The sequence below is a fragment of the Pseudorasbora parva genome, chromosome 14 (assembly GCF_024679245.1).
Source record: "Pseudorasbora parva isolate DD20220531a chromosome 14, ASM2467924v1, whole genome shotgun sequence".
Taxonomy (NCBI): Eukaryota; Metazoa; Chordata; class Actinopteri; order Cypriniformes; family Gobionidae; genus Pseudorasbora; species Pseudorasbora parva.
In genome coordinates, this window is record NC_090185.1 from 32,852,415 (window position 1) to 32,876,410 (window position 23,996).

Below are 23,996 nucleotides of genomic sequence, written 5' to 3' on the forward strand. Positions count from 1 at the left end.
TTTATGCTGGTCATGAGTTGGTTTATGCTGGTCATTAGCTGGTTCATGCTGGTCATTAGCTGGTCATGAGCTGGTTCATGCTGGTCATGAGCTGGTTTATGCTGGTCATGAGCTGGTTTATGCTAGTCATTAGCTGGTTTATGCTGGTCATGAGTTTGTTTAAGCTGGTCATGAGCTGGTCATGTACTGGTTTTAACTGGTCATGAGCTAGTCATGAGCTGGTTTAAACTGGTCATGAGCTGGTTCATGCTGGTCATGAGCTGGTTTATGCTGGTCATGAGCTGGTTTATGCTAGTCATTAGCTGGTTTATGCTGGTCATGAGTTTGTTTAAGCTGGTCATTAGCTGGTCATGAGCTGGTCATTAACTGGTTTAAACTGGTCATGAGCTAGTCATGAGCTGGTTTAAACTGGTCATGAGCTGGTCATGAGTTTGTTTATGCTGTTCCTTAGCTGGTTATGAGCTGGTATATGCTGGTCATGAGCTAGTTTATGCTAGTCATTAGCTGGTTTATGCTGGTCATGAGTTTGTTTAAGCTGGTCATTAGCTGGTCATGAACTGGTTTAAACTGGTCATGAGCTAGTCATGAGCTGGTTTAAACTGGTCATGAGCTGGTTTATGCTGGTCATGAGTCTGTTTATGCTGTTCCTTAGCTGGTTATGAGCTGGTATATGCTGGTCATAAGCTGGTTTATGCCGGTCACTAGCTGGTTTATGCTGGTCATGAGCTGGTTTATGCTGGTCATTAGCAGGTGTATGCTGGTCATGAGCTGGTTTAAGCTGGTCATCTCTGGTTTATACTGGTCATTAGCTGGTCATAAGTTGGTTTATACTGGTCATTAGCTGGTCATGAGTTGGTTTATACTGATCATTAGCTGGTCATGAGCTGGCATATGCTGGTTCATGCTGGTCATTAGCTGGTCATGATAATTAGTTGGCCATGAGCTGGTATATGGTGGTAATTAGCTGATATATGTTGGTCATTAGCTGGTCATGAGATGGTTTATGCTGGTCATTAGCTGGTCATGAGATGGTTTATGCTGGTCATGAGCTGGTTTACGCTGGTCTAAGATGGTCATGAGCTGGTTTATGCTGGTCATGAGCTGGTTTATGCTGGTCATGAGCTGGTTTATGCTGGTCATGAGCTGGTTTATGCTGGTCATAAGATGGTTTATGCTGGTCATGAGCTGGTTTAAGCTGGTCATTAGCTGGTCATGAGCTGGTTTATGCTGGTAATGGGCTGGTATATGCTGGTAATTAGCTGGTATATGTTGGTCATTAGCTGGTCATGAGATGGTTTATGCTGGTCATTAGATGGTTTATGCTGGTCATGAGCTGGTTTACGCTGGTCTAAGATGGTCATGAGCTGGTTTATGCTGGTCATAAGATGGTTTATGCTGGTCATGAGCTGGTTTAAGCTGGTCATTAGCTGGTTTATGCTGGTAATGGGCTGGTTTATGCTGGTCATGAGCTGGTGTATACTGGTCATGAGCTGGTTTATGCTGGTCATAAGATGGTTTATGCTGGTCATGAGCTGGTTTTAGCTGGTCATGAGCTGGTTTATGCTTGTAATGGGCTGGTTTATGCTGGTCATGAGCTGGTGTATGCTGATCATTAGCTGGTCATGAGCTAATAAACCAACCAGCATAAACCAACTCATGATCAGCTAATGATCAGCATAAACCAGCTCATGACCAGCATAAACCAACTCATGATCAGCTCATGACCAGCATAAATCAACTGAACCAGCTGGTTTATGCTGGTCATGAGCTGGTTTAAGCTGGTCATTAGCTGGTTTATGCTGGTAATGGGCTGGTTTATGCTGGTCATGAGCTGGTGTATGCTGATCATTAGCTGGTCATGAGCTAATAAGCCAACCAGCATAAACCAACTCATGATCAGCTAATGATCAGCATAAACCAGCTCATGACCAGCATAAACCAACTCATGATCAGCTCATGACCAGCATAAATCAACTGAACCAGCTGGTTTATGCTGGTCATGAGCTGGTTTATGCTGATCATTAGCTGTTCATGAGTTGGTTTATGCTGGTCATTAGCTGGTCATGAACTGATTTAAGATGGTCATGAGCTGGTTATGAGTTGGTTTAAGATGGTCATGAGCTGGTTTATGCTGGTCATGAGTTGGTTTATGCTGGTCATGAGCTGGTTTATGCTGGTCATGAACTGGTTTATGCTGATTATGAGCTGGTTTATGCTGGTCATGAGTTGGTTTATCCTGGTCATTAGCTGATCATGAGCTGGTTTATGCTGGTCATGAGCTGATCATGAGTTGGTTTATTCTGGTCATGAGCTGGTTTATGCTGATCATGAGCTGGTTTATGCTGGTCATGAGCTGGTTTATGCTGGTCATTAGCTGGTCATGAGCTGGTTTATGCTGGTCATGAGCTGATCATGAGCTGGTTTATGCTGGTCATGAGTTGGTTTATGCTGGTCATGAGCTGGTTTATGCTGGTCATGAGCTGATCATGAGCTGGTTTATGCTGGTCATGAGCTGGTTTATGCTGGTCATTAGCTGGTCATGAGCTGGTTTATGCTGGTCATGAGCTGATCATGAGTTGGTTTATGCTGGTCATGACCTGGTTCTAAGAAACTAGCTCCATCTCAGAACCAGCTCAAACCAGCTACCATGCTTCAAAACATAGCTAGTCAGCATATGCGTTTTTTTCAACAGTAAGCCAATCAGACTCCATCCTACTGTAACGAGCTTGAGCATTTAAAGCGGCAAACAAGCACGGGCTTATAATAAACAGAAGTATATTTTCCGCTGGTGTTGACGCTAATATAGTTTTCTTTATAGTTATCGTTCTTTGTGTGAACAAACCTTTAGAGTTAAGAAATGTTAGTCTCAGAACAATAATAATAATAAAAAAAAAACTTTTTAGGGGGGCAAACTATTAATTTAATATGTAACACAGTGCTTTCAGATGCTTGGCAACATGCATGTGCATATACGGGGGAAGGACTTAAGGTAGCAAAAAAGGAGGCGGAGCTTCCATAATTTCAGTCATTGCCTTATTATTTCTTCCCTGCCTGTTCTCTGAGCTCAGAACGCTCGTAAATAATGTAGAAAAGCATTAATCGCCTGGCTGAGCCACTTAACGCTGCATAATCCTTATGCACACACACACACACACACACGTACGTGGGGCCTTCATTAGCGAGAGCCGTGGTGATGTTGTCAGTCCCGTCTCCTGGCAGACAGCATTTATCTCCGCTCGTTTAAGAGAATGTCACTGCTCGGGCCTGACACCTCGTCCTTACTGCTCTCGAGGTAGTGTGTGCGTGCGTGTGTGTGTGTGTGTGTGTGTTTTGGAAGGTCACATGGTTCCTCTTTTTCGCCTTCACATCAGCATTAGTCAGAGGAGGCTGACAGTTAAAGGAATAGTTCACCCAAAAATGAAAACTCTGTCTTCGTTAATTTCACTCTCAAAAACACACAGGATGATGAAAATGTTTTCTGCCATAGCTCTCAATCTCAAGCATCTGCATATTCAAAATTGGCATATTGTATATGTAATGCTAACAAAAAAACACAACAATTGTCACTGGTTCTTAAACAAATTTTAAACAAAGATTTGAGAGCATAAAAGCAGCATTCTGCTAAACATCATCTTTTGGGTTTCCCAGAAGAAAGAAAACCGTAGATTTCCAATGATCATTTTTGAGGATATATTCCTTTAACATGCGCTTAACAGTTTTGGCCTTGATATTTCGTGTCTCTAGGCCATGATAAACAGTCTTTCATCAGTATGTTTAACTGAGGATGGCTGATGCTATCGACTGTTCCTGCTAATCTTCATAGTAAAACATGCGCATATACACTGATAATCGTCTGCCCAAAAGACCTCAACATTAAGTCGAGAGATTAACAGTCATTCACACCATCATAGTGTCCTCAAATAAACTTCCCACATCGGCAGAAAATCCTGTAACTGTAAAACATCAAGAATAGATGTTTATTCCTAACAGAAACGTCAGTGATAAACACCTCTAAAAGTGTGATATTTTTTCTGCCCTGTAAATTACACTCTTCAAAGCCAAGTTGTTTACAAACTTGGGAAGTGAGATGAAAAATCAAGACATTTTACATTTCAGTAAAATCCTCACTCAAAAAATTGTTGTTAGTTTTTTTATAGCATGCACATCATATGGCCACCTTATATGGTGTTTGAAGGGAGAGGCTATCATTGCATGGACAAGAGCTGTGTAAAAATGTATTAAACAAACTATTTCTTAAAGGGATAGCTTACCAAAAAATAAAAAAATGTCATTAATTCCAAAACCATAAGAGCTTCGTTCATCTTCAGAACACAAATGAAGATATTTCTGATGAAATCTGATAGCTCTCTGACTCCTCCATAGACAGCAATTTAATGAACACTTTCAAGGTCCAGAAAGGTAGTCAAGACATTGTTAAATCTGTACTTTTTGTGCACAAAAAACAAACAAAAATAACGACTTTATTCAACCATTTCATTCTGGCCGGTTCCAGTCTCCTATGTGGTTCACGTTGTATTCGTTGGTCGTGGTGTTCACTGTAGGGTTGGGTACTGAAAACCGGTGCTATATAACCGATATGTAACCGGACCGAATCAGGACGCAGATTTCAGTTCCTCATTTCAGTGCCGAAATGAAAAAAAAATGAATTTAAATGGCAAAACACATTCACTAAGACACATTTTAAAATCAGAATATGAGATAGGTAACAAGTTTGTGAATATTTTGAATAAAAAACGGCAAAAAACAGGAAATAAAACCGATATAGCTAAGCTGTCAGACAGCGCTATTGTGACTGCTGTGTGTCATGTGAGAAGCATGACGTGACGCCATGGAAACAATAAGGCGATGGTTCTAAAATATTTAGCCAGAGAATAGGGTCCTATTTCTGCAAAATAATTCTGAACTGAAGCTGGTTTGTAGGATACCAAGAATACAGACTACTCTGCTGATATTAGTGTTAAATTAGGCCTATTGTAGGTGGCTAATGCTGGACATTAGCTGGTCATGAGCTGGTTTATGCTAACGGTCTAATCAGATTCAATGATCTATGCTAAGCTATGCTAAAAGTGCTACCGCCAGACCTGGAGATTGGCGTATTCCTTTAATTTGTGTTCTGAAGATAAACGAAAGTCTTACAGGTTTTGGTACGACATGAGGGTGAGAATTTATAACATGACTTTCCTTTTTGGATGAACTATCCCTTTAAATACCAAATCTTACATTTTATAATTGCAATTTATAATTGCCGAAGACATAGCCTTGGGGGAAACCGTTTACCTGATACCTATAAAGTTTACACAACCTTACGAAATCAAGTCTAAACACAATTCTCAGCAAAAATAAAGTAAAGCCATGCCCGAAGGGAACCTCATGTAGATGTAGACTTTAAAAACAGTAATTTCTGTATAGTCTCGCTCCCTTGCTCAAGTGGGGAGGACACTGGCTGCAACATGCGGCAAGAGGAAGGACAGAAGGGAACAGGAGTCCCGTCTCCATGCAGGGAGCGAAAGAGGCAAATAAAGAAAGAGTGGGAAGCATGGCTCCCTATATTATCCGTCATGGATAAATAATACTCACTTGTTGCAGATCCAGCCCTCCCTGAGCCACTGAGAAAAGCGGGTGAGACGCAAACTCTGACGTTTCGAAAACCTTAAAAAGGCAAATAGGGGACAGAGACACAAACCAAGGCTTCATTCGCATGTCATTACTCATTAGTCTTTACGAATATGCATATTCCGCATGTACATCAGCGGCAATTACCAAGCGTGATTTAAAACAGACAGAAAAGGGTTAATAAGGGGGGGAAAATATATTCTCTGATATGAATCAATGGACATTAATTTCATTATTAGACATTAATCTTGCTCTTTTTATGACAGACACATATAAATATATCAAACAGGCGATGTATCATAAGTAAGCACGTCAAAGTTTCAACCACTGCGATTAATTACATTGGCGAATGACTCCAAAGCGCTTTTAATGGTGAGGAATATTCATGAGCCTGATTGATCTTAATGCTACTGTTATTCATGCATAGTAGTGTTGATAATGAATAGCCGTGTCAACATGAATAAACATAACGGCCTCTCTACTCTCTTCTGGAGACATGTTAGAAAATTACGTGAAGTGAATAACAGGCAAAACGATAGATTAAAGAGTGAAACAATAGCCCTTAGTCCTGGTAGACAGCATACTTCATTTGATAGGGATGAAAACATGGCTGTGAGGGATGGAAGCACGGTTTGTTACAATTGCTGTTCAATTAAATCTGACAGCCTAGTTAGGAATAGTTGGTAACACTTATTTTACACTTGTAACACATTGCATGTACTTACAATAGTAATATGTAGATTATGCACAATTGCATGCAACTAACCCTAAACCAAACTCTAACATGTCATAAGTGCATGTTGTAAACTAATATGTAAAAGGATAGATCACCCAAAAATGAAAATTACCCCATGATTTATGCACCCTTAAGCAATCCTAGGTGACGTTCTTCTTTCAGACGAATAAAATATTACTTGTATTAAACAAAGGTCCTGACTCGTACAAGCTTTATAAATGGCAGCCCAAAATCTGAAGCCCATCCATCCATTATAAACGTGCTCCACACGACTCCAGGGGGTTAATAAAGGCCTTTTGAAGGGAATCGATGGGTTTGTTTGAGAAAAATATCCATATTTAACACGTTATAAAGTAAAATATCTAGCTTCCGCCATTATAAAGGACATTTTTTAACATTACTCCCGACTGTATTTGTCTGAAAGAAGAACGTCTTCCGCTTTCCACTATTTTGGGCTTGAAATTTTGGTCTGCCATTCACTGCCATTATAAAGGACATTTTTTAATATTACTACCGACTGTATTTGTCTGAAAGAAGAACGCCATATACAACTAGGATGACTTGAGGGTGAATAAATCACAGGGTCATTTCCATTTTTAGGTGCTCTATCCCTTTAAATGTATAATCACAGTGTAACAAGGACACCTTCAAATAACGTGTAGCCGCATTTACACACAAATTTGTTCAGCTTGTTTTACACATATGACATATTGAATATACTTCCATCTCTCAGCCTCGCTTTCGTTTGCATTTAATTACATATGCCATTCACACTGAATAAGGTTTATTGAGTTTTTTTGCAGAATCAGGTTTAAACTTAACCATGACACATTTATAAGCTCATAAACTAACACATGGAACTGAACTAGATGCCTTTATACATGTTTGCAATACTTAGTTTACATGATTCACTCCATGACATTAATAGTAGCCCACACAACAAACACGCTTCAGAAATATTTCATAAACACAGACTGCCCCCACCAACCCCCTTCATTGATAGACAGACTGGTTTTATTAAAGGAAATAGTGGCAGCATGCTGTGAGTATGGCTTTATGAAACTCTACTATATTAAGAATCAAATGAATATAAAGTATTTTCTGTGTATATTTACAGGTGGGCTATGTTTTTTTGGATCTGCTCAACCCCATTATATAATCCCATTCATTATATTTGAGACAATTAGGCCTTGTTCACATAGGCATCAAAAATCTTTTTTGTTTTGTTTTGTTTCATTCAGTATAATTTAACAAGTATCATTCATACTTGTTAAAATAATGCCTCTACACCAGTGAGAATCCATAATAGACATCCACAATAGCAACGTGCTAATTTCTTCTGTAGAAGAAGCACTATCTTGGCATCATGATGACACCTACGTCATGACTGTCACAAGTGATGTAGCAGTAGCAGACATTGACTACACTGTCTGAACAAATAGATTCCAATTTCATTCCTTGCAAAACGTCAGTCAGTCCCGAAGACTGGATTTGAAAAACAAATCAGATTTGTGTGCAGCGAGAACAAGGCCTTGAAGGAATATAGTTTCGCCCCTAAAATTGAATTTGGCTTGGAATATAGTACACGATTTGTGGACCACTTTTGTAATTGGTTTGTCGTTTTGTAGCTTGACAACCTATTCACTTTCATTACTCTGGGAAAAAAAGAAGCTCTGGGATATTAAAAATTTCAACTATTCCACAGATGGAAAAAGTAATATAGGTTTGAAACTACATGAGGGTGAGTATATTATGAAAAAAGTTTTTTTTGTTTTTTTTGAGTGAACTATTCCTATAAGGGGTTAGCTCATCCAAAAATGAAAACTCTCATTAATTCCTCACCTTCATGTCGGTCTAAACCCGTAAAACATTTGGAACACAAATTAAAATATTTCTGAGGAAATCCAAGCACACTCTGACCCTTCATAGACAACAATTTAATTGCGAGTTTTAAGGCCCAGAAAGGTAGTAAAGACATTGATAAAATAGCCCATGTGACCCCAGTGGTTCAACCTTAATGTTTTGAAGCGACAAGAATACTTTTTGTGTGAACCCCTCCCCCCTCCCTCAAAAAAAAAAAAAAAAAAAAAAACAATTATTTAACAATTTCTTCTCATCTGTGTCAGTCTCCTACGCTGTTGACGTAGTAAATGCAGTGCAGCGCTTTCGAAGCACTACGGCAGAATGCCGGCTTACCACTGGCCGACGCTTTTCACGTGAGCACCATAATGCATGTGTGTGACGCTGACGCAGGAGCTGGCCAATGGTGAGCCGCCGTTCTGCCGTGGAACTTGGAAGTGTTGCACTGTTTACATCACAGGTGAGAAGGCATTGCTGAAGTAAAGTCGTTATTTGTGTTTGTTTTTTGCGCAAACAAATATTTTTTGTCACTTCATAAAATTAAGGTTGAACCACTGGAGTCACATGGACTGTTTTAACGGTGTCTTTACTACCTTTCTGGACGTTGAAAGTGGTAATTAAATTGCTATTTATGAAGGGTCAGAAAGCTTGCCAATTTCATCAAACATATCTTAAGTTGTGCTCTGAAGATAAACGACGGTCATACGGGTTTGGAACGACATAATTAAAAACTGAATAACATTTTTTTGGGTGAACTAACCCTTTAACGCTTACTAAGGGTGCACTACAGAAGATTTGCCTTTGAGCAGTTGAAGGATTTTGTCACATTACGGCATTAAAGGACCGCCTCTGCAGAAGAAAGTCAACGCCCACTTTGCCCTCACGTCTTTGGCCCCGCCCACTGGAGCGTTAGTGAGATGACGAGGAGAGAAGAGGAATACAGGACACTGGACTAAAAATTATTTTGTCTTCCAAAGGATCCTAATGCTAGGAAAGTGCTTATTTATGAACGGCTCAGGTCCTGCTTACACCTGGTATTAAGATGAGTTAAGGTTGATCGGATTACAAGTAGGTGAGGGCCACATTCCTCTTTAAACCTTGCTGTCCATCACTTTTGTCCACTTTCAACCACTTCTGTCCTGATTTATTTGAGGGGAGGGTCTATCGTGGGTAAACGTATGTCTTTTTCAGATCTTTCAATCTAATGGACAAAATAAGCTCACGCAATTTACATATGAACGCAAAACGAGATGACGGAAAAACACGAAGATCAGCAGCTTTCGTTTCTGCTCTTGACAGCCGCAAGACCAGCCGAACGCTGTGAGTGTGTGTTAGAAATCAGGAATGGAGAGAGAACATTGTGCTTGGTACATATTTCGTCTTTAAACCAAACTTAAATCCTTTCTGTCTAGCATTAGGTCAGTAGGCAGAGAGTAGACTTCATAGAGGTTTTTTTGTTTGGCTGTTCAAATGGATTCGACCACAATGCGTTTTTTCCATTGTCTCTTTTCGCGTTCTTGTCCATTATTTTGTCCATTAGATTGAAAGAACACCTACATTTACCTGTCCATAGACCCTCCCTCAGAAGTGGTTGAAAGTGGAAAGAAAAAGATAGCTCAAAACACTGCGTTTACACTACGAAAGCAATGCGGTCAAATGTGTCTTCAACTATCTCTGAAAGTGGACTCAAAATGCTCAAAATGTCTTAGACCCTGTTTGCACCTGTATTTATCGTCGTCCAATTATGATCCAATCAACCAAAATCCCAATACCAGGTGTAAACAGAGCCTCAGTAGAGCATTATTTGCTTGTTCGGTACATTCACTTTGGATTCTTTGGTAAATCGGTCACAATTTTGTAGCAGGCTTTGCAAAAAGACTCGCTGTAAGACATGCCACAGCATACAAATAACTGTTAATTTCAATGCCTGACATGTACATGTACAGTCAGACGTTGTTTGTCTCAAAATCACTTATTGCTGTTTATACATCAGCAAATCGAGCCAGTGATCGAACGGTCAACTGCACATTATTTCTCTTGGTAGAATATAAGCATATATTTAAACTAAGATTAAATTATATATAGAAAGCGATCAAAGAATGCTCCCTTTAGCGCTCATTTTATCACAGCGAATGTCGACATTTACATAAATAATATCTTTTGGGTATTTGAGTCTTCCATTGTTGTTTTAAAATAAATGTATTAACGCGATAACCACACAAAGACAAATGATTTCCTGCTAAATCTGACCTGACAGTTCAAGTTATATATTATTATTATCATCAGAATCATTGTGAATCGGGGCAAGGAGATCGTTTCGAACACAGATTTTTACTATGTACTTGCTCAAATAAATTTTTGATAATTTCACATTTTTATAAAAAAAATCTTTTGTAATGCACCTTTAGGTTTTCCTTCTTTTTTTTTTTTTAATAATAAGAAAAGTGGGATACTTTGTATTGCTCATGAATGAACCACGTTTTGCCATGCTGATTTGTATTTTACCTGATTTCCAGCAAGAAGAACTGCACCTGGAGCAGGACTGGGGCGGTACGGAATTGTAGCACCCTTTGGAGGAGACTGCAAACATAAAATAAATCAATCATTAACTTTAACTCAGGACCTTACGGATTCACTTATAGTATCCAACCACTCTCGGCTGATTCGGCAGTGGCTCTCTTACCTAAGGCATTTGCAGTCATTTGGGCATATTATCTTAATAACTGGAAATGCTGACACGGTGCACAAATGCAACATATATTGATCAGCTCTTCATCAGATCACTTAAAAGCATACCATTATCCTCTCATAGGAAGTCATTTGGCCATATTATTTCAGAATGCTATTAATGCTTGCTCATGATATCCTCGGATGGAAAACGTGCAATGCAGAAAATGGAGTGTTACTGATGTACTCTACGAGCCTGGTGTTCAAACCCAGATTATAACTTCAAAAAATATTAAAATCATGGCTGTTAAATCACTCTCGGCCCTTTAAGACAAGGTGTTGGACCTGAAGAACATCTTACAACACATCTTACACACACAAAAAACAGATAACTATACAGTTAACTAACTATATCTGCTCATACGAGGTCATTTGATTAAAATGCCAAAATACAAGAGGTCAGAATAAAGCTAAAGGGATGAAAACCCAGCGAGGCACATCCCCCACGCTTGCTCAACCAAACAAAAAGAATCTTTTTAAATATTCATTGGGTGACTTTGCATAATTTGCATCCTGGAGCGGGCAGACATTTGAGGATTCCTAAAACGGGAAGTGTAGCAGTCAACAATCTGCCCCTCATCCGGTCCATTAAAAATGAAACAGAACGATGCGGAACAATCCCACTGAACAAAAACGCTTTTTTTTCTGAACCATTTATGTGCAAAAGAAAACCATTTGAGAGGAAATGCATTTCATGCTGTGGGAGATCTGAGAGAACACATTCAATAATCATTACTGTAATGATTTTTAACGTGCAGTTAGTTAGATCGAAAATCTTTGACAGCTGCAAAAAGCAATAAAAATATCTGTTTAGGCTACCCACTCTCTTCAATGCCACTAAAGCTTTAACTGAAAACCAGTATGCCGTCTTTGAAGTACAGGCGCCTTTGAAGTCTTGCAGATTAAGAATATCACACAATAGTCATCCACAACAGTTTTTCAAGACTAATGCATGCATAAAAAACGTGTTAATGAAGCCAAATGGATTTGCTCGGAGTCAAATTACCTCCAGTATTACAGTGCAGATGAGCTTGACGCACTGGATGATGGCGTCCTGACTGCCAGATATCGTCACGCCTCTCTCTGTGGAGTTAGGGAGCAGATCTCCTGCCACCTGTACCTGAGCCCCTGTTTTCTGCCAGGAAGAACAGATCATTAGTACACTGCTTTACATAGGTCAGGTGTCCAATCTTGCTCCTGGAAGGAAAGCTTCATGCAGATTTTATCTCCCACACACCTGTCTGAAAGTTTCGAGTAATCCTGAAGACCTTGATTAGCATGTTTAAGTTCAGGAGTCTTTATTTAGGGTTGGTGATCCTTTAGGAGCAGGTTTGGACATCCCTATGTACTATAAATGAGGACTTATACAAACTCTTAACTTTACATCAATAAGATTGATCTTTGTTTTTGAAGATTTTAACTTCTAACAATTGTTTACCCAAAGTACTGCTAGATTAAAACATACGCATACAGATACAATAGTCAGGTAGGGGGGAAAAACTTGATTCTAAGGCTGGATTTGCGTTACATGGTGACCCAATTCCGAATTTCTCGTCCCATGTTGCACAGATCGGATATGACCCACGAACATGTAAGCAGGAAAAAGCACATGGATTGCGATATTCTCCGATCAGTTTCAGGCCTCATTCATATGTGGAAATAATTCTGATATGAACTGGATACGTGCATTTGCATCTGCCATATAAGAGGAAAGATCGGATAATTCTGTTAATGCGAGTCGTACGCCATTAAAAAAGTGGCAGTGGGGAATGATGTCAACTCGTGTGGACAACAACCATGATTACAAGTCTCTTTAATCAAAGGCTCAACTCAATGTTTTGCTGACCTTGGAGCGGATTGGTGTTGTCATTTCGTCCATTGCAAATCACTCCGTTTTTTTGGCCTAATATTTTCCGGGTCAGTACGTCTATCTTGTTTTTTTTTGCCAAGTGAATAGTGTAAATGCAGATATCGGATATAGGCCACTTTTAAAAGAAGATTTAAGGGTAACACTTTAGTATAGGGAACGTCTTTTATTCAACTTTTGCCTTCAAAAATAAAACGTCTTTTATTCAAAAATTGACTAATATTAATATTTAGTATGGTAGTATTTGTAGCTTTTAAATTTAGGTATTGGGAAGGATTAAAGAGATAGTTCACCCAAAAATGAAAATTAGCCCATGATTTACACACCCTCATGTCATCCTAGGTGTATATGACGACATCTTTCAGAAAAAAAGTGGAGTTATATATATATATATATATATATATATATATATATATAATTAAATAACGTGCTCCACACGGCTCCGGGTGGTTAATAAAGGCCTTCTGAAGCAAATTTTTGCATTTGTGTAAGAAAAACAAATCATATTTAAAACTGTTTTAATTAAAGTTTTGGCCAATCGCCTTATGTGGAAAAGTGTTGAAAGTGCCTTCTCTGAGTTCAAGATGTGTATGCGACCTCTGACAAGCATAACTGGTCGTGTAAACCTTTGAACTGCAGAGGCACTTTCAACACTTTTTCTATAAACTGAATACGGAAGGTGATCGGCCGAAACTTTACTTTTTAATGTTTTACATATGGATATTTTTCTATTAATCCATTTATTAACCACCCAGAGCCGTGTGGAGCACGTTAGTCGATGGACAGATGCTTTTTTATGGACTTCAAAAACCATACAAAAACAATCCCTGCCATTATAAAGCTTGGATTAGCCAGGACTTTTTTTTATTATTATTATATTTAACTCTTATTGTATTCGTCTGAAAGAAGAATGTCATATACACCTAGGAGGACTTGAAGGTGTGTAATTCATGGGCTAATTTTCATTTTTGGGTGAACTATCCCTTTAAGCCCATGTAGCTCATGTAGAATAAGAATTAATATGTGCTTTATAAGTACTAATAAACAGCCAATATCCTAGTAATATGCATGCAAATAAGGGAATAATCGGATATAGTCAACTAATCGGAACTGGCCATCAGGACCTGGAGTGTAAATGCGGCCAAATAATTGCGTAACCAAGCTCCATGAACGAGAGGAAATGGCTAAAATGTTGAGCTCCACTGTTTCCTTGGTGCTGCTGACTTGAAAGCCTCTAACAACCACCCTAACATGCCCCATTTTAAAACGTACTCTCTTGCTTTGATTAGTTCAACGCACTTGATATTCCCCTAACTCCAACAACCTTCCCCATACCCACACCCCCTGCAACTGCATTACGGAACACTCCAAATATAGCGTGACAGACCATTCACCATTACCTCATACCATCTTGACAGCCCAGAGACCATAAATGTAAAATAAATGGGCTTTTACTGGCATCCAAACCCATGAAATATGCAACAGCGCAAGCAGTCCTAACATGGACGTCCTGGGGCAGAGAGAAGAAAGACAGGGATATGGAAAAGCACTCACCTCTCTTATCTCTTTGATTTTGGAGCCGCCCTTGCCGATGAGGGAACCGCACTGGCTGGCCGGGATGACCAGCCGCAGCGTGACTGGAGGCTTACTGGTGACTGTGCCATTCGCCACAAGAGCAGCCAAGTCCTTGAGGGCCAAACATAGAATGGGTGACGTGTTAACTGAAAGTTGTGGTGTGGCCTTTATAGGATCTTTCAAAAGAGCAAATGTGATTCAGGTTGATTTAGAACCATGGGTGAAGATCTGGGTAAATGGAACATTTCAGGTTTGGACCTGCAAGCAGTGATCCATGATCTATCACCATTATTCCCCTCTGAACAAGAGACTAAACCCCAGATTACTCCCAGAGGAACTGGCCATGTGATATGCTTCTTCTACCAAGACTGCTGCTACCGCCTTAACCTGGATTTTCCAGAAGGGATCAAAGGTGCAATATTAGCCTCAAAATGGGTGCTGCCAGCTGTTTCGCTGTATCTAATATTTTACTGTAAACTAGCACCTGTTATGTGTTACCTAGTTCAGGTAAGAGTTAAGAGATTTGGTTGAAAACAGGAGGCAATATACTTTGGGATCAACAATAAAGACTACCTGATGTCTTTGGGCCAGCGTGAAAGAGGCTCAGGACAACTGACGGGATCAATGGTGTCCCAATTGTGCATTCAATCTTAAAGTGACAGCAGCCTAATATACCTGCTGCTGTCTATGTTCTTAAAGGGATAGTTAAGCCAAAAATGAAAATGCTGTCATCATTTACTCACCCTCAGGTTGTTCCAAACCTGTATGAGTTTCTTTGTTCTGATGAAGACAAAAGAAGATATTAGGAATGTTTGTAACCAAGCAGATAGAGCAGCCATTGACTTCCATAGTAGAGGGAAAATACTATGGTAGTGAATGGTTGCTCTATCTGCTTTGTTACAATTTTTTTTCCAAATATCTTCTTTAGTGTTCATCAAAAATAATAGTAATAATAATCATACAGGTTTGGAACAACCTGAGGGTGAGTAAATGATGACAAAATTATTTTGGGGGGAACCATCCCTTTAATGTTCATCAGCTTTTATGGTATGTTCACACTTGTCAGGTTTGATTGAATTAAAACAAACCCTGGTGCAAATGTTAGTGCGGTTCATTTAAATGTGTGTGAACGCTAACGACCGAGCCCTGGTGCGCAACAAACAAGTGGACCGAAACTCCTGAGAAGGTGGGTGTATTTCGACATGATCACAAACAAGGACCAAAGACATCCAAACGAACCAAAAACGGGACACGGTGTCCCAAGATGCGACCCTAAAAAGGACAGAATGCTGAAAGGACACAATGCTGAAACCGGGACTAAATGCATTATTTTCTTTCTTTTTTTTGTACAGGACCAAAAAACAACCAACCGAAGTACAAGTGTGAACACACCCTTAATTGTAGAAAGATTATTCTACATTTAATTTATGCAGTTATTTTACATTTGATTACTTTATTCAATTTCTGTACCTAAATACTATTGTTAGACCCGCCTGATAAAAACTCAAAGTACTGTTTATTAAACAACTTTCTTTTTTTCCTTTTTCTTTTACATTTTCGCTGCATTATCAAAATTGGAGCTGAGAATTGTGACATTTCACTGGTATCTAACATGGTGTCACCCTCTTATTTATTATAATACAAAGGCACATAGGTCAAAAACAATGCAACTATTTTATTCTATTTATTTATTACTTTTTTGGGGGCCTGTAAAAAAAATTTAATGGAAAGAACGATTTTAACCACTGGCCTGACCCGTAGAAAAAAACTCCTTAGCATTGAGCCTGGCGTACTTCAACGGGATTCAATGCACACCATGAGTTAAGGATGCCTTCATAATGTACAAGGATCGTTAACGTACATTCTTTCTTCCAAGGTTTGAAAATGCCATTGTGCACCGCTGACCCTTCGTGGCTTTTGATTGCAATCTGATGAAACGTTCTTTACCAAAGCCACTTTAATCAATTTCTCTATTCAGAGTTTGCAGATCGATGTCCCCGCTAACAAAAGGTTATAGCCGGCTGAACACAGTTGCACCGCCGTTGAAGACACTCATTGATTTTTATGACCAAATTAAATGATATTTACCCTCCTGTCATCCACACTTGTCTCTATCAAGGTGTGACTTATTTGCAAGGTGGGCTACATTTAAACCTAGTCAATAAGCGCATCTTGATTTGACAGAAGTTTGCTGAATGAACCAATTTTATGATACTTTTATGGAGCATTTTTGGGTGTTGTTTGGTTTCTTTTAGAGCTTTACAAGTGGTTACAAAATCATTATCATATTTAAATGACATGAGAACCATCATTTGATCCAACATCCAGAATGCCCAAATTTAATTTTTAATGCCTGCTTTAGACTGTGGGATTTCGGCAATCCTATAAAAGCATTACAAATAACACTTGTGTGACATGGCTCTAATAAACTTGGGACACCTTTTGAATCGTAGACAACGATGCCAGTTAGTATACAAGGATAAAACATCATCAGTATGCGCTAGTCAACAAATAAAGCAAGATGAATCGCACTTTGGCATTTGTGTTTTTTACGTGCGCTGAAAAGAGAGGAGGAAGCAAACGAGGAGAATATGGACGTGGTCAAATGGAACTTGAGGTAAGTAGTTTAAAGTATTAGCGCCAAGTCGCGTTGATAAAGACGCCGTTTTATGTTGCACTTTTATTGGCTAGTCAATAGATGCATATTGTAGCAGCAAACACACCTTGAGATGATCATGGTAATTTTCTGACACTGTCAGAGAATCATCGCAGACTATCCTTGGTCCCAAGGCCATCTCTGAAGCTCTCACTATATGACCTAGGACCACCGTTTAAGAGCCACAGAAATCGCCACAACTGGTCATCTTTCATCTAGGACAGCCCAAAACTGTTCAATGTGTACCAGGCATTATGAGCTATCCCTTTATGCAGAGTGTTCCAATCTCATATACCTGCCACTACAAGAAATCAGCTTCAACGTCCATTACTCAGCTAGTGCAGATTCAGAGGCTTTCTCTTTAATTAAACCAGGTAATAAATATCACCCCGAATCGTGGCCCACCGCTGCTGCAATCAATTAGGGGGGGAGCAGGAATCTTGCCGAGTTTGAAATGTAAATAGCGTGTGCTGTCTCCCTGCCCATCAACCCAGACCTCACCTACGTGAGCTGAATGAATACGCCTCGAGTGGCGTCTCGGAAAGTAGAGTCTTTTTCTTCTCTGTTTAGTGTTTCCATCAGCGCTAGGGCTTTAGAGACGCTGTTGTTGTGTCTTTCAACGTCTCGCACCGAAACCTCCAGAGACCGGATGGAGGTGGAAAAAAGATAACCGTGAATCTTTTCTTGCCGATGACGTGGAGTTTCAGGAAAGGAGTATCGAAATGATATTCTATCTTGTCCTTCTTTGTTGCTTTCTTTTCTCTGTAGAATTAGTAATGATATTAATATGCCTCAGTCTTAATAACGGTGACTAAATCTCCCGATTCATTCTTAATGTAGGACGTCACGCAAACCCTTTATTGGTCATCCCTCTCGTCTCATTTAACAACCCTCCATAATAAAATATCAATTTAGATATTACGCTCAGCAGATTGAGTCTGTCTTATTTGCATATTATCTGTTGAGTAAGCAGGTCCTGGCACAGAATGTATGACAAAAGCTGCAATCTAAAGCATGTGCAACAAAAGGGAGACTGTGATTTCACCAAGTACAACATGTTCCTGGATCAACATCTTTGTTGAATGCCATTCAACCAATCAGATTTGAGGGACAAGTTTACAGTTTATGTGAAGTTTAAGCTTACAACCAGTGATCGGTGCTTCTACCTAGTGTTATTCACCTATCATTTATAATGGGTAGGGTTAGGTTTAGGGGTAGAACTAAGTTTTTGGACAGGAATGTTGTTCCGAGATAAACTATTGACCCAGGAACACGTCTAAAGCCTTGTGCACACCGGGACGATTATCTTACATGATTATCACCGCCGTTTCTCATACACAAGCTATTTTCACTGGCGATATGCCGAGTGAACGTGCAAATTCACTCTCTGACAGTAGATGGCGCTTATTGAAAAATGTCTTAAAGGGGTGGTAAAACACAGTCTTTTGAAGGCTTGATTGTGTTGTGCACTGTAATAATTTTTATTTTTTAATTGCATTTTTTGTATATTTTACATTTATTCTACACTGCTGTCTCTTCTTGTAAAAACAGTCTGATGGTTTTCCGGGTTCTATCAAGCTGGTCCCTCAAAAATACACAATGGGCACAGATTGGTTAGCTGGCCCAGCTGTGTTCTGATTCGCTATCCGCCTAGTGCACGTTTTTCGTACCTTACATTTACTAGTATCTGTAAAGACTGCGGAGCTATAGTTATCGCTACTGAATGGCACCTTTTGTATTTTTAGAACGATTATAGCCAAATATCTGTCGCAAGAACTATTAACCCAAAACTAACACTAAACATTGGCTTTACTATAGTAGCCAAATCAAACACAGAACCATGTTTTGCATGCCTGTAGATAAACAACACATAAAAGCTCTAATCAAAGAATAATTTACACTTAATCCAAGTTCGCTGTTGATATTTTAAAAAAGTTTGTAACGTTATGTCTGTCGGATAATGTTAAGTATGAACGAGCATTTAACAAACTGGTTTGCAGAGCCAAACAGCGTTGTCATTTGTTTACTTCCTTGCTACAACGTACAATTAACAATACAAACTATTACAGAAAAACACATAGACGAAAAATAAATCATACTTACAGGTTGTGGCCTGTTTTTAAAGTTGGAACAGCTCCATCTTTCAGGACAAGCTGTTGTGCAAATCCTGCATTGAACTCGCGATAATTGTGAAAGCTTTCCTCCGTAAAATGTGCAGCACAGCGTGCGAGATTTGGGTAATAATTATGTGGGACCGAGATAAAAATACATTTTAACCATTGATCCCTAACTCCCCCATCCCTAGGAAGGCTGAACAAAGTGGACCTGCAATCCGGATGAAAATAACAGCGTTTCGTCAGCAATTAACTATACCACAACTCTCCTCCACAGCAATAAAAAAAATGGCCTTGCCCCCCTTATTTAATATTCTCAGAGGAGGGGTTTATGTAAATATTGAACCTGCTGATGTCAGCGAGTCTGGAGGAAAAGGCTGTAGTTCCCTACCGGCCGTTTGCTGTAGTCCTTAGAAATTGATTTCTTTAAAAGCAAATATCTCCCTTTGCTTTGAACGTTGTAACTTTGCAGATGTTGTTTATGCACAAACAACAACATTACAAACTAGCTAAAGTTAGAAAAGTGAAATTGTGTTTTACCACCCATTTAAATTAAATTAAACTCCTATTCGATCTGCAATAGTAGTCGCTTTTGTCATAAAGTTCTTTGTGTTCAGACACCAAAGAGACCAGCTCTACATCTTGCCTTGTTGCATCTTCTTCTTCGTCTACTTATTTTCTCTTTGTCCTCTTCTTCTTAGGTATCAGTGTGCGCTCGTTTTTTTTTTTTTTTTTGGTGTAGCGCCACCAACATTTTCTTTACTTTGCAAAATCACAGTGAACAGGATAAAACTATTTTTGATGCAGTGCAAGGAATTTCATAATTTTGTTGTTTAGTGCCATTCATGTGGCTTCTGTTGTTGTAGGACCAGAAATGTTTGCACACAACCGTTGCACAATTATTAGTGAATAGGATCCAGTATCTCATGACATTTTTACCGTTTACATTTTTTTTTCAAGTCAAGACTCACAGTCTTCTCCCTAAGACCCGCAGCTCTCTGTCTATTCTGTCATATATCATCCAAAACTCTGAGACATGGCTTTTAGATGTCATCCGTGTTCTCAGCTGACTGCAAGAGCAGACGAAAACATTCTAGATCAAAGCCGGGCAAGACCTCAATAGAGATTCATGTTAAATTTCAACGGTATTGCGCATGATATTCTCTGCGAAAACGAACCCTTGTGCAACCTCAGGGGTTTCTATGGTGACTCTCCGGTTATGGATACGAAGACGGTCTTGTGCAGCGGACAGGGAGAGGGAGATTCCTAACAGATGTTTAATGAATGGCTCTCTGCCTGCTATGAAAGGATATCAAATACATAATGGATTTAGCAGGAGTGAGAAGATTCATTATTAGTTGGTGGGTGTAGAGCTGACGTGCTCCAGGCAGACAGACACACCTCATTGACTAGCAGTTATATAACCCTACTGATGCTATTAATAAAAATATGAATTTGTGACTCATCTATGTGTATGTTTCTATGAACGACTGTGTGTTGTGTGTTTTAATGTGTGCAAATTGATAAAAATATTTGAACAAAATTATTCAGACACTATTATTTTTAGACCTGACCATGTTTTGCTTAAGAGTTTTTTCTTGAATTGCTAATGTGACCCATTTACACCACAAACTGAACAAAATGAAACATTGCTTGGTCATTGGTTGATCTTAATTGGTATCATCTAATTGCGTACTTAAATTGAACAGTCGATTGGTTGATTGTAATCCATTACACACCTTTCTATCAAAGTTATCTGACCTTATCAAGATGATTTTGTTCTGACACAGTTTAACTCCGAGTCATATTTTATTACCATTTTCGAAGCTATAGCGAATATACTGTGATAAAGGTGTCTGAATATATTTTGGTTTGACTGTATATATTGAGTAGCCTGACAAGCCAGACCCACATCAAGATGTTTGGTCTGGAAACTCACCATTGACAGCTCAATCTGAGGGGCGGATAAACGGTTGTCTTTCAAACTCTCTGCACGCGATAGGATAGCGGTACACCAATCAGAGCAACGAAGGTGAAGTGGAGCTTGGTGACAGATTAAACATTCGCCGTATCCAGTCGGCAAAACTCCGAACACATCTTCCCTTCTTAAGAATGACTTCAGTGCCGTTCTTTTTTCTTTTCTCAGAGAAAAGCTTAACTCCAAGTCTTCCAGAGTCGCGGTCAAAGCTGATTTGAAAGACCGCCGTTCACCAGTTTCTGTGTTTACTAGAAGCACGCAAGCGCAACTCTGCCGTCATTATGTTAAGCCTCGCCCACCGACTCTATACACGATGTGATTGGCCCGACCAGAGTTTGGCGTTCACAGCTCAGAAGTGTATTGAGAGTTGCTAGATGACACTCGTGGCAGATTAGATTTGCTGCCGCTAGGGTGCGTCTAGATTTCTAGGCTATATACTGAGTAAACTCATTCAATTCCATAATGTACCGCAATAACAAGTGTACAACTGATGTACACTCAACGGCTAGAGAATACCCATAATGCACTGTGAGGGTCATGCCAAAGAGGAATTCCTGCATCTTGCCAGAAGATGCCATCCACAGCTGAATCATCCCTCTGCTGGTCCATTGTAACAACATACAGGTATAAATTCCTTTTTAATTGATTAATTATTGTTTAATTACGACTTATACGTACTAGTTTCATTGACAGAGTTCAAGATCAATCTTTTTATCTTACTACTGGAGCCTGCAGTTTGCTAATTTTCAAATGATTAATAAACAGCAAGCACAAACTATGCAAAAGCGGCAGCCATTCCAGCACACAGTGTCTGAATTCACTCATTTGTTTTCATTCACTCCTTCAAAAGTAGACTATAGTGGAGTAATGTTGGGAATCGTAAATGAGGGTATGGGGGCAATTTTGAAGACAGCCCTGGTCCTTTTCATTGCTTGTTTTTGGATCTGGTGATTCTGTACTCTTTCAGAAGATTCATAATAGCGTATAAGCAAAACACGGATTGCTGGAAAGACTTGTCAATGGCAGGGAACCGTTATCTCATAAATTATGGAAAATCTATTCAAGGCTGGGGAAAGAGTTAAGACTGCCAAAACAGATCCAGCCCAAGACAGTTGTGAAGTATATGACACACAACAGCTTCACTTTTCAAAGCCCCATCGTATTATCAGACTTCTACCACATTTTTCTTTCTTTTTTTCAGAGAGTTGTATGTCTCTTTTCAGCAATCGTTCACCGGCATCACCATGGGAATGTTACGTGTAGGGGTTCAAATTACATTTCTGAGGCTATCCTACAACAGATAGGCACCCCGCTGCAATGGGACCAACTGACGATATATGAAAACTACCCACGACTGTTTCATCCAGCTGTTCTTACAAACCATGTCTCAGAATTGCTGAAATTCAAACACAGAGTTCAAAGGAGTTCATCCTGACAGCTTTATTGCTGCAAATCGACCGTAAATCATCCATTTTCAGCGCAAGTCTTTTATTTGCACACTGTTGGTGATGCAACAACTAGATTTTACATAGAGTTAAGTAATCATGCATAGGCATTTATTCACAAATAAACACTGATCAACATATATAAAGAAGCTTAACTGTACTTGCTTTGACTCCTTCATTCTTGCAGAAGCTCAAACGTGCTGCGTAACACCAGAATGAACCTCATTGGTTCTTGCTGAAGCCCAAACGTGCTGCGTAACACCAGAATGAACCTCATTGGTTCTTGCTGAAGCTCAAACGTGCTGCGTAACACCAGAATGAACCTCATTGGTTCTTGCTGAAGCCCAAACGTGATGTGTAACACCAGAATGAACCTCATTGGTTCTTGCTGAAGCTCAAACGTGCTGCGTAACACGAGAATGAACCTCATTGGTTCTTGCTGAAGCTCAAACGTGCTGCGTTACACAAGAATGAACCTCATTGGTTCTTGCTGAAGCTCAAACGTGCTGTGTAACACGAGAATGAACCTCATTGGTTCTTGCTGAAGCTCAAACGTGCTGCGTAACACCAAAATGAACCTCATTGGTTCTTGCTGAAGCTCAAACGTGCTGCGTAATGAGAATGAACCTCATTGGTTCTTGCTGAAGCTCAAACGTGCTGCGTAACACCAAAATAAACCTTATTGGTTCTTGCTGAAGCTCAAATGTGCTGCGTAACACCATAATGAACCTCATTGGTTCTTGCTGAAGCTCAAATGTGATGTGTAAGACCAGAATGAACCTCATTGGTTCTTGCTGAAGCTCAAACGTGCTGCGTAACACCATAATGAACCTCATTGGTTCTTGCTGAAGCTCAAATGTGATGTGTAAGACCAGAATGAACCTCATTGGTTCTTGCTGAAGTTCAAACGTGCTGCGTAACACCAGAATGAACCTCACTGGTCCTTGCTGAAGCTCAAACGTGCTGCGTAACAACAGAATGAACCTCATTGGTTCTTGCTGAAGCTCAAACATGCTGCGTAACACGAAAATGAACCTCATTGGTTCTCGCTGAAGCTCAAACGTGATGTGTAACACCAGAATGAACCTCATTGGTTCTTGCTGAAGCTCAAACGTGCTGCGTAACACGAGAATGAACCTCATTGGTTCTTGCTGAAGCTCAAACGTGCTGCGTAACACGAGAATGAACCTCATTGGTTCTTGTTGAAGCTCAAACGTGCTGCGTAACACGAGAATGAACCTCATTGGTTCTTGCTGAAGCCCAAACGTGATGTGTAACACCAGAATGAACCTCATTGGTTCTTGCTGAAGCTCAAACGTGCTGCGTAACAACAGAATGAACCTCATTGGTTCTTGCTGAAGCTCAAACGTGCTGCGTAACACGAGAATGAACCTCATTGGTTCT

General features: G+C 39.7%; 1 protein-coding gene across 6 annotated transcripts in view; it reads right to left on the reverse strand.

Moving 5' to 3' along the window:
* The window catches only part of pcbp4 (poly(rC) binding protein 4), a 113,824-nt gene that overhangs the window by 13,618 nt on the left and 76,210 nt on the right, over positions 1 to 23,996 (reverse strand). For 4 of the 6 annotated variants that reach the window (XM_067416292.1, XM_067416296.1, XM_067416293.1 and 1 more), the window contains exons 6-9: positions 14,379 to 14,510; positions 11,964 to 12,092; positions 10,736 to 10,810; positions 5,599 to 5,670 (exon numbers count right to left, since the gene is read on the reverse strand). In XM_067416292.1, coding sequence (XP_067272393.1) covers positions 5,599 to 5,670; positions 10,736 to 10,810; positions 11,964 to 12,092; positions 14,379 to 14,510 — 408 coding nt within the window. The remainder of the gene's footprint in view (positions 1 to 5,598; positions 5,671 to 10,735; positions 10,811 to 11,963; positions 12,093 to 14,378; positions 14,511 to 23,996) is intronic. The other 2 variants (XM_067416294.1, XM_067416297.1) reach the window with 1 other exon arrangement.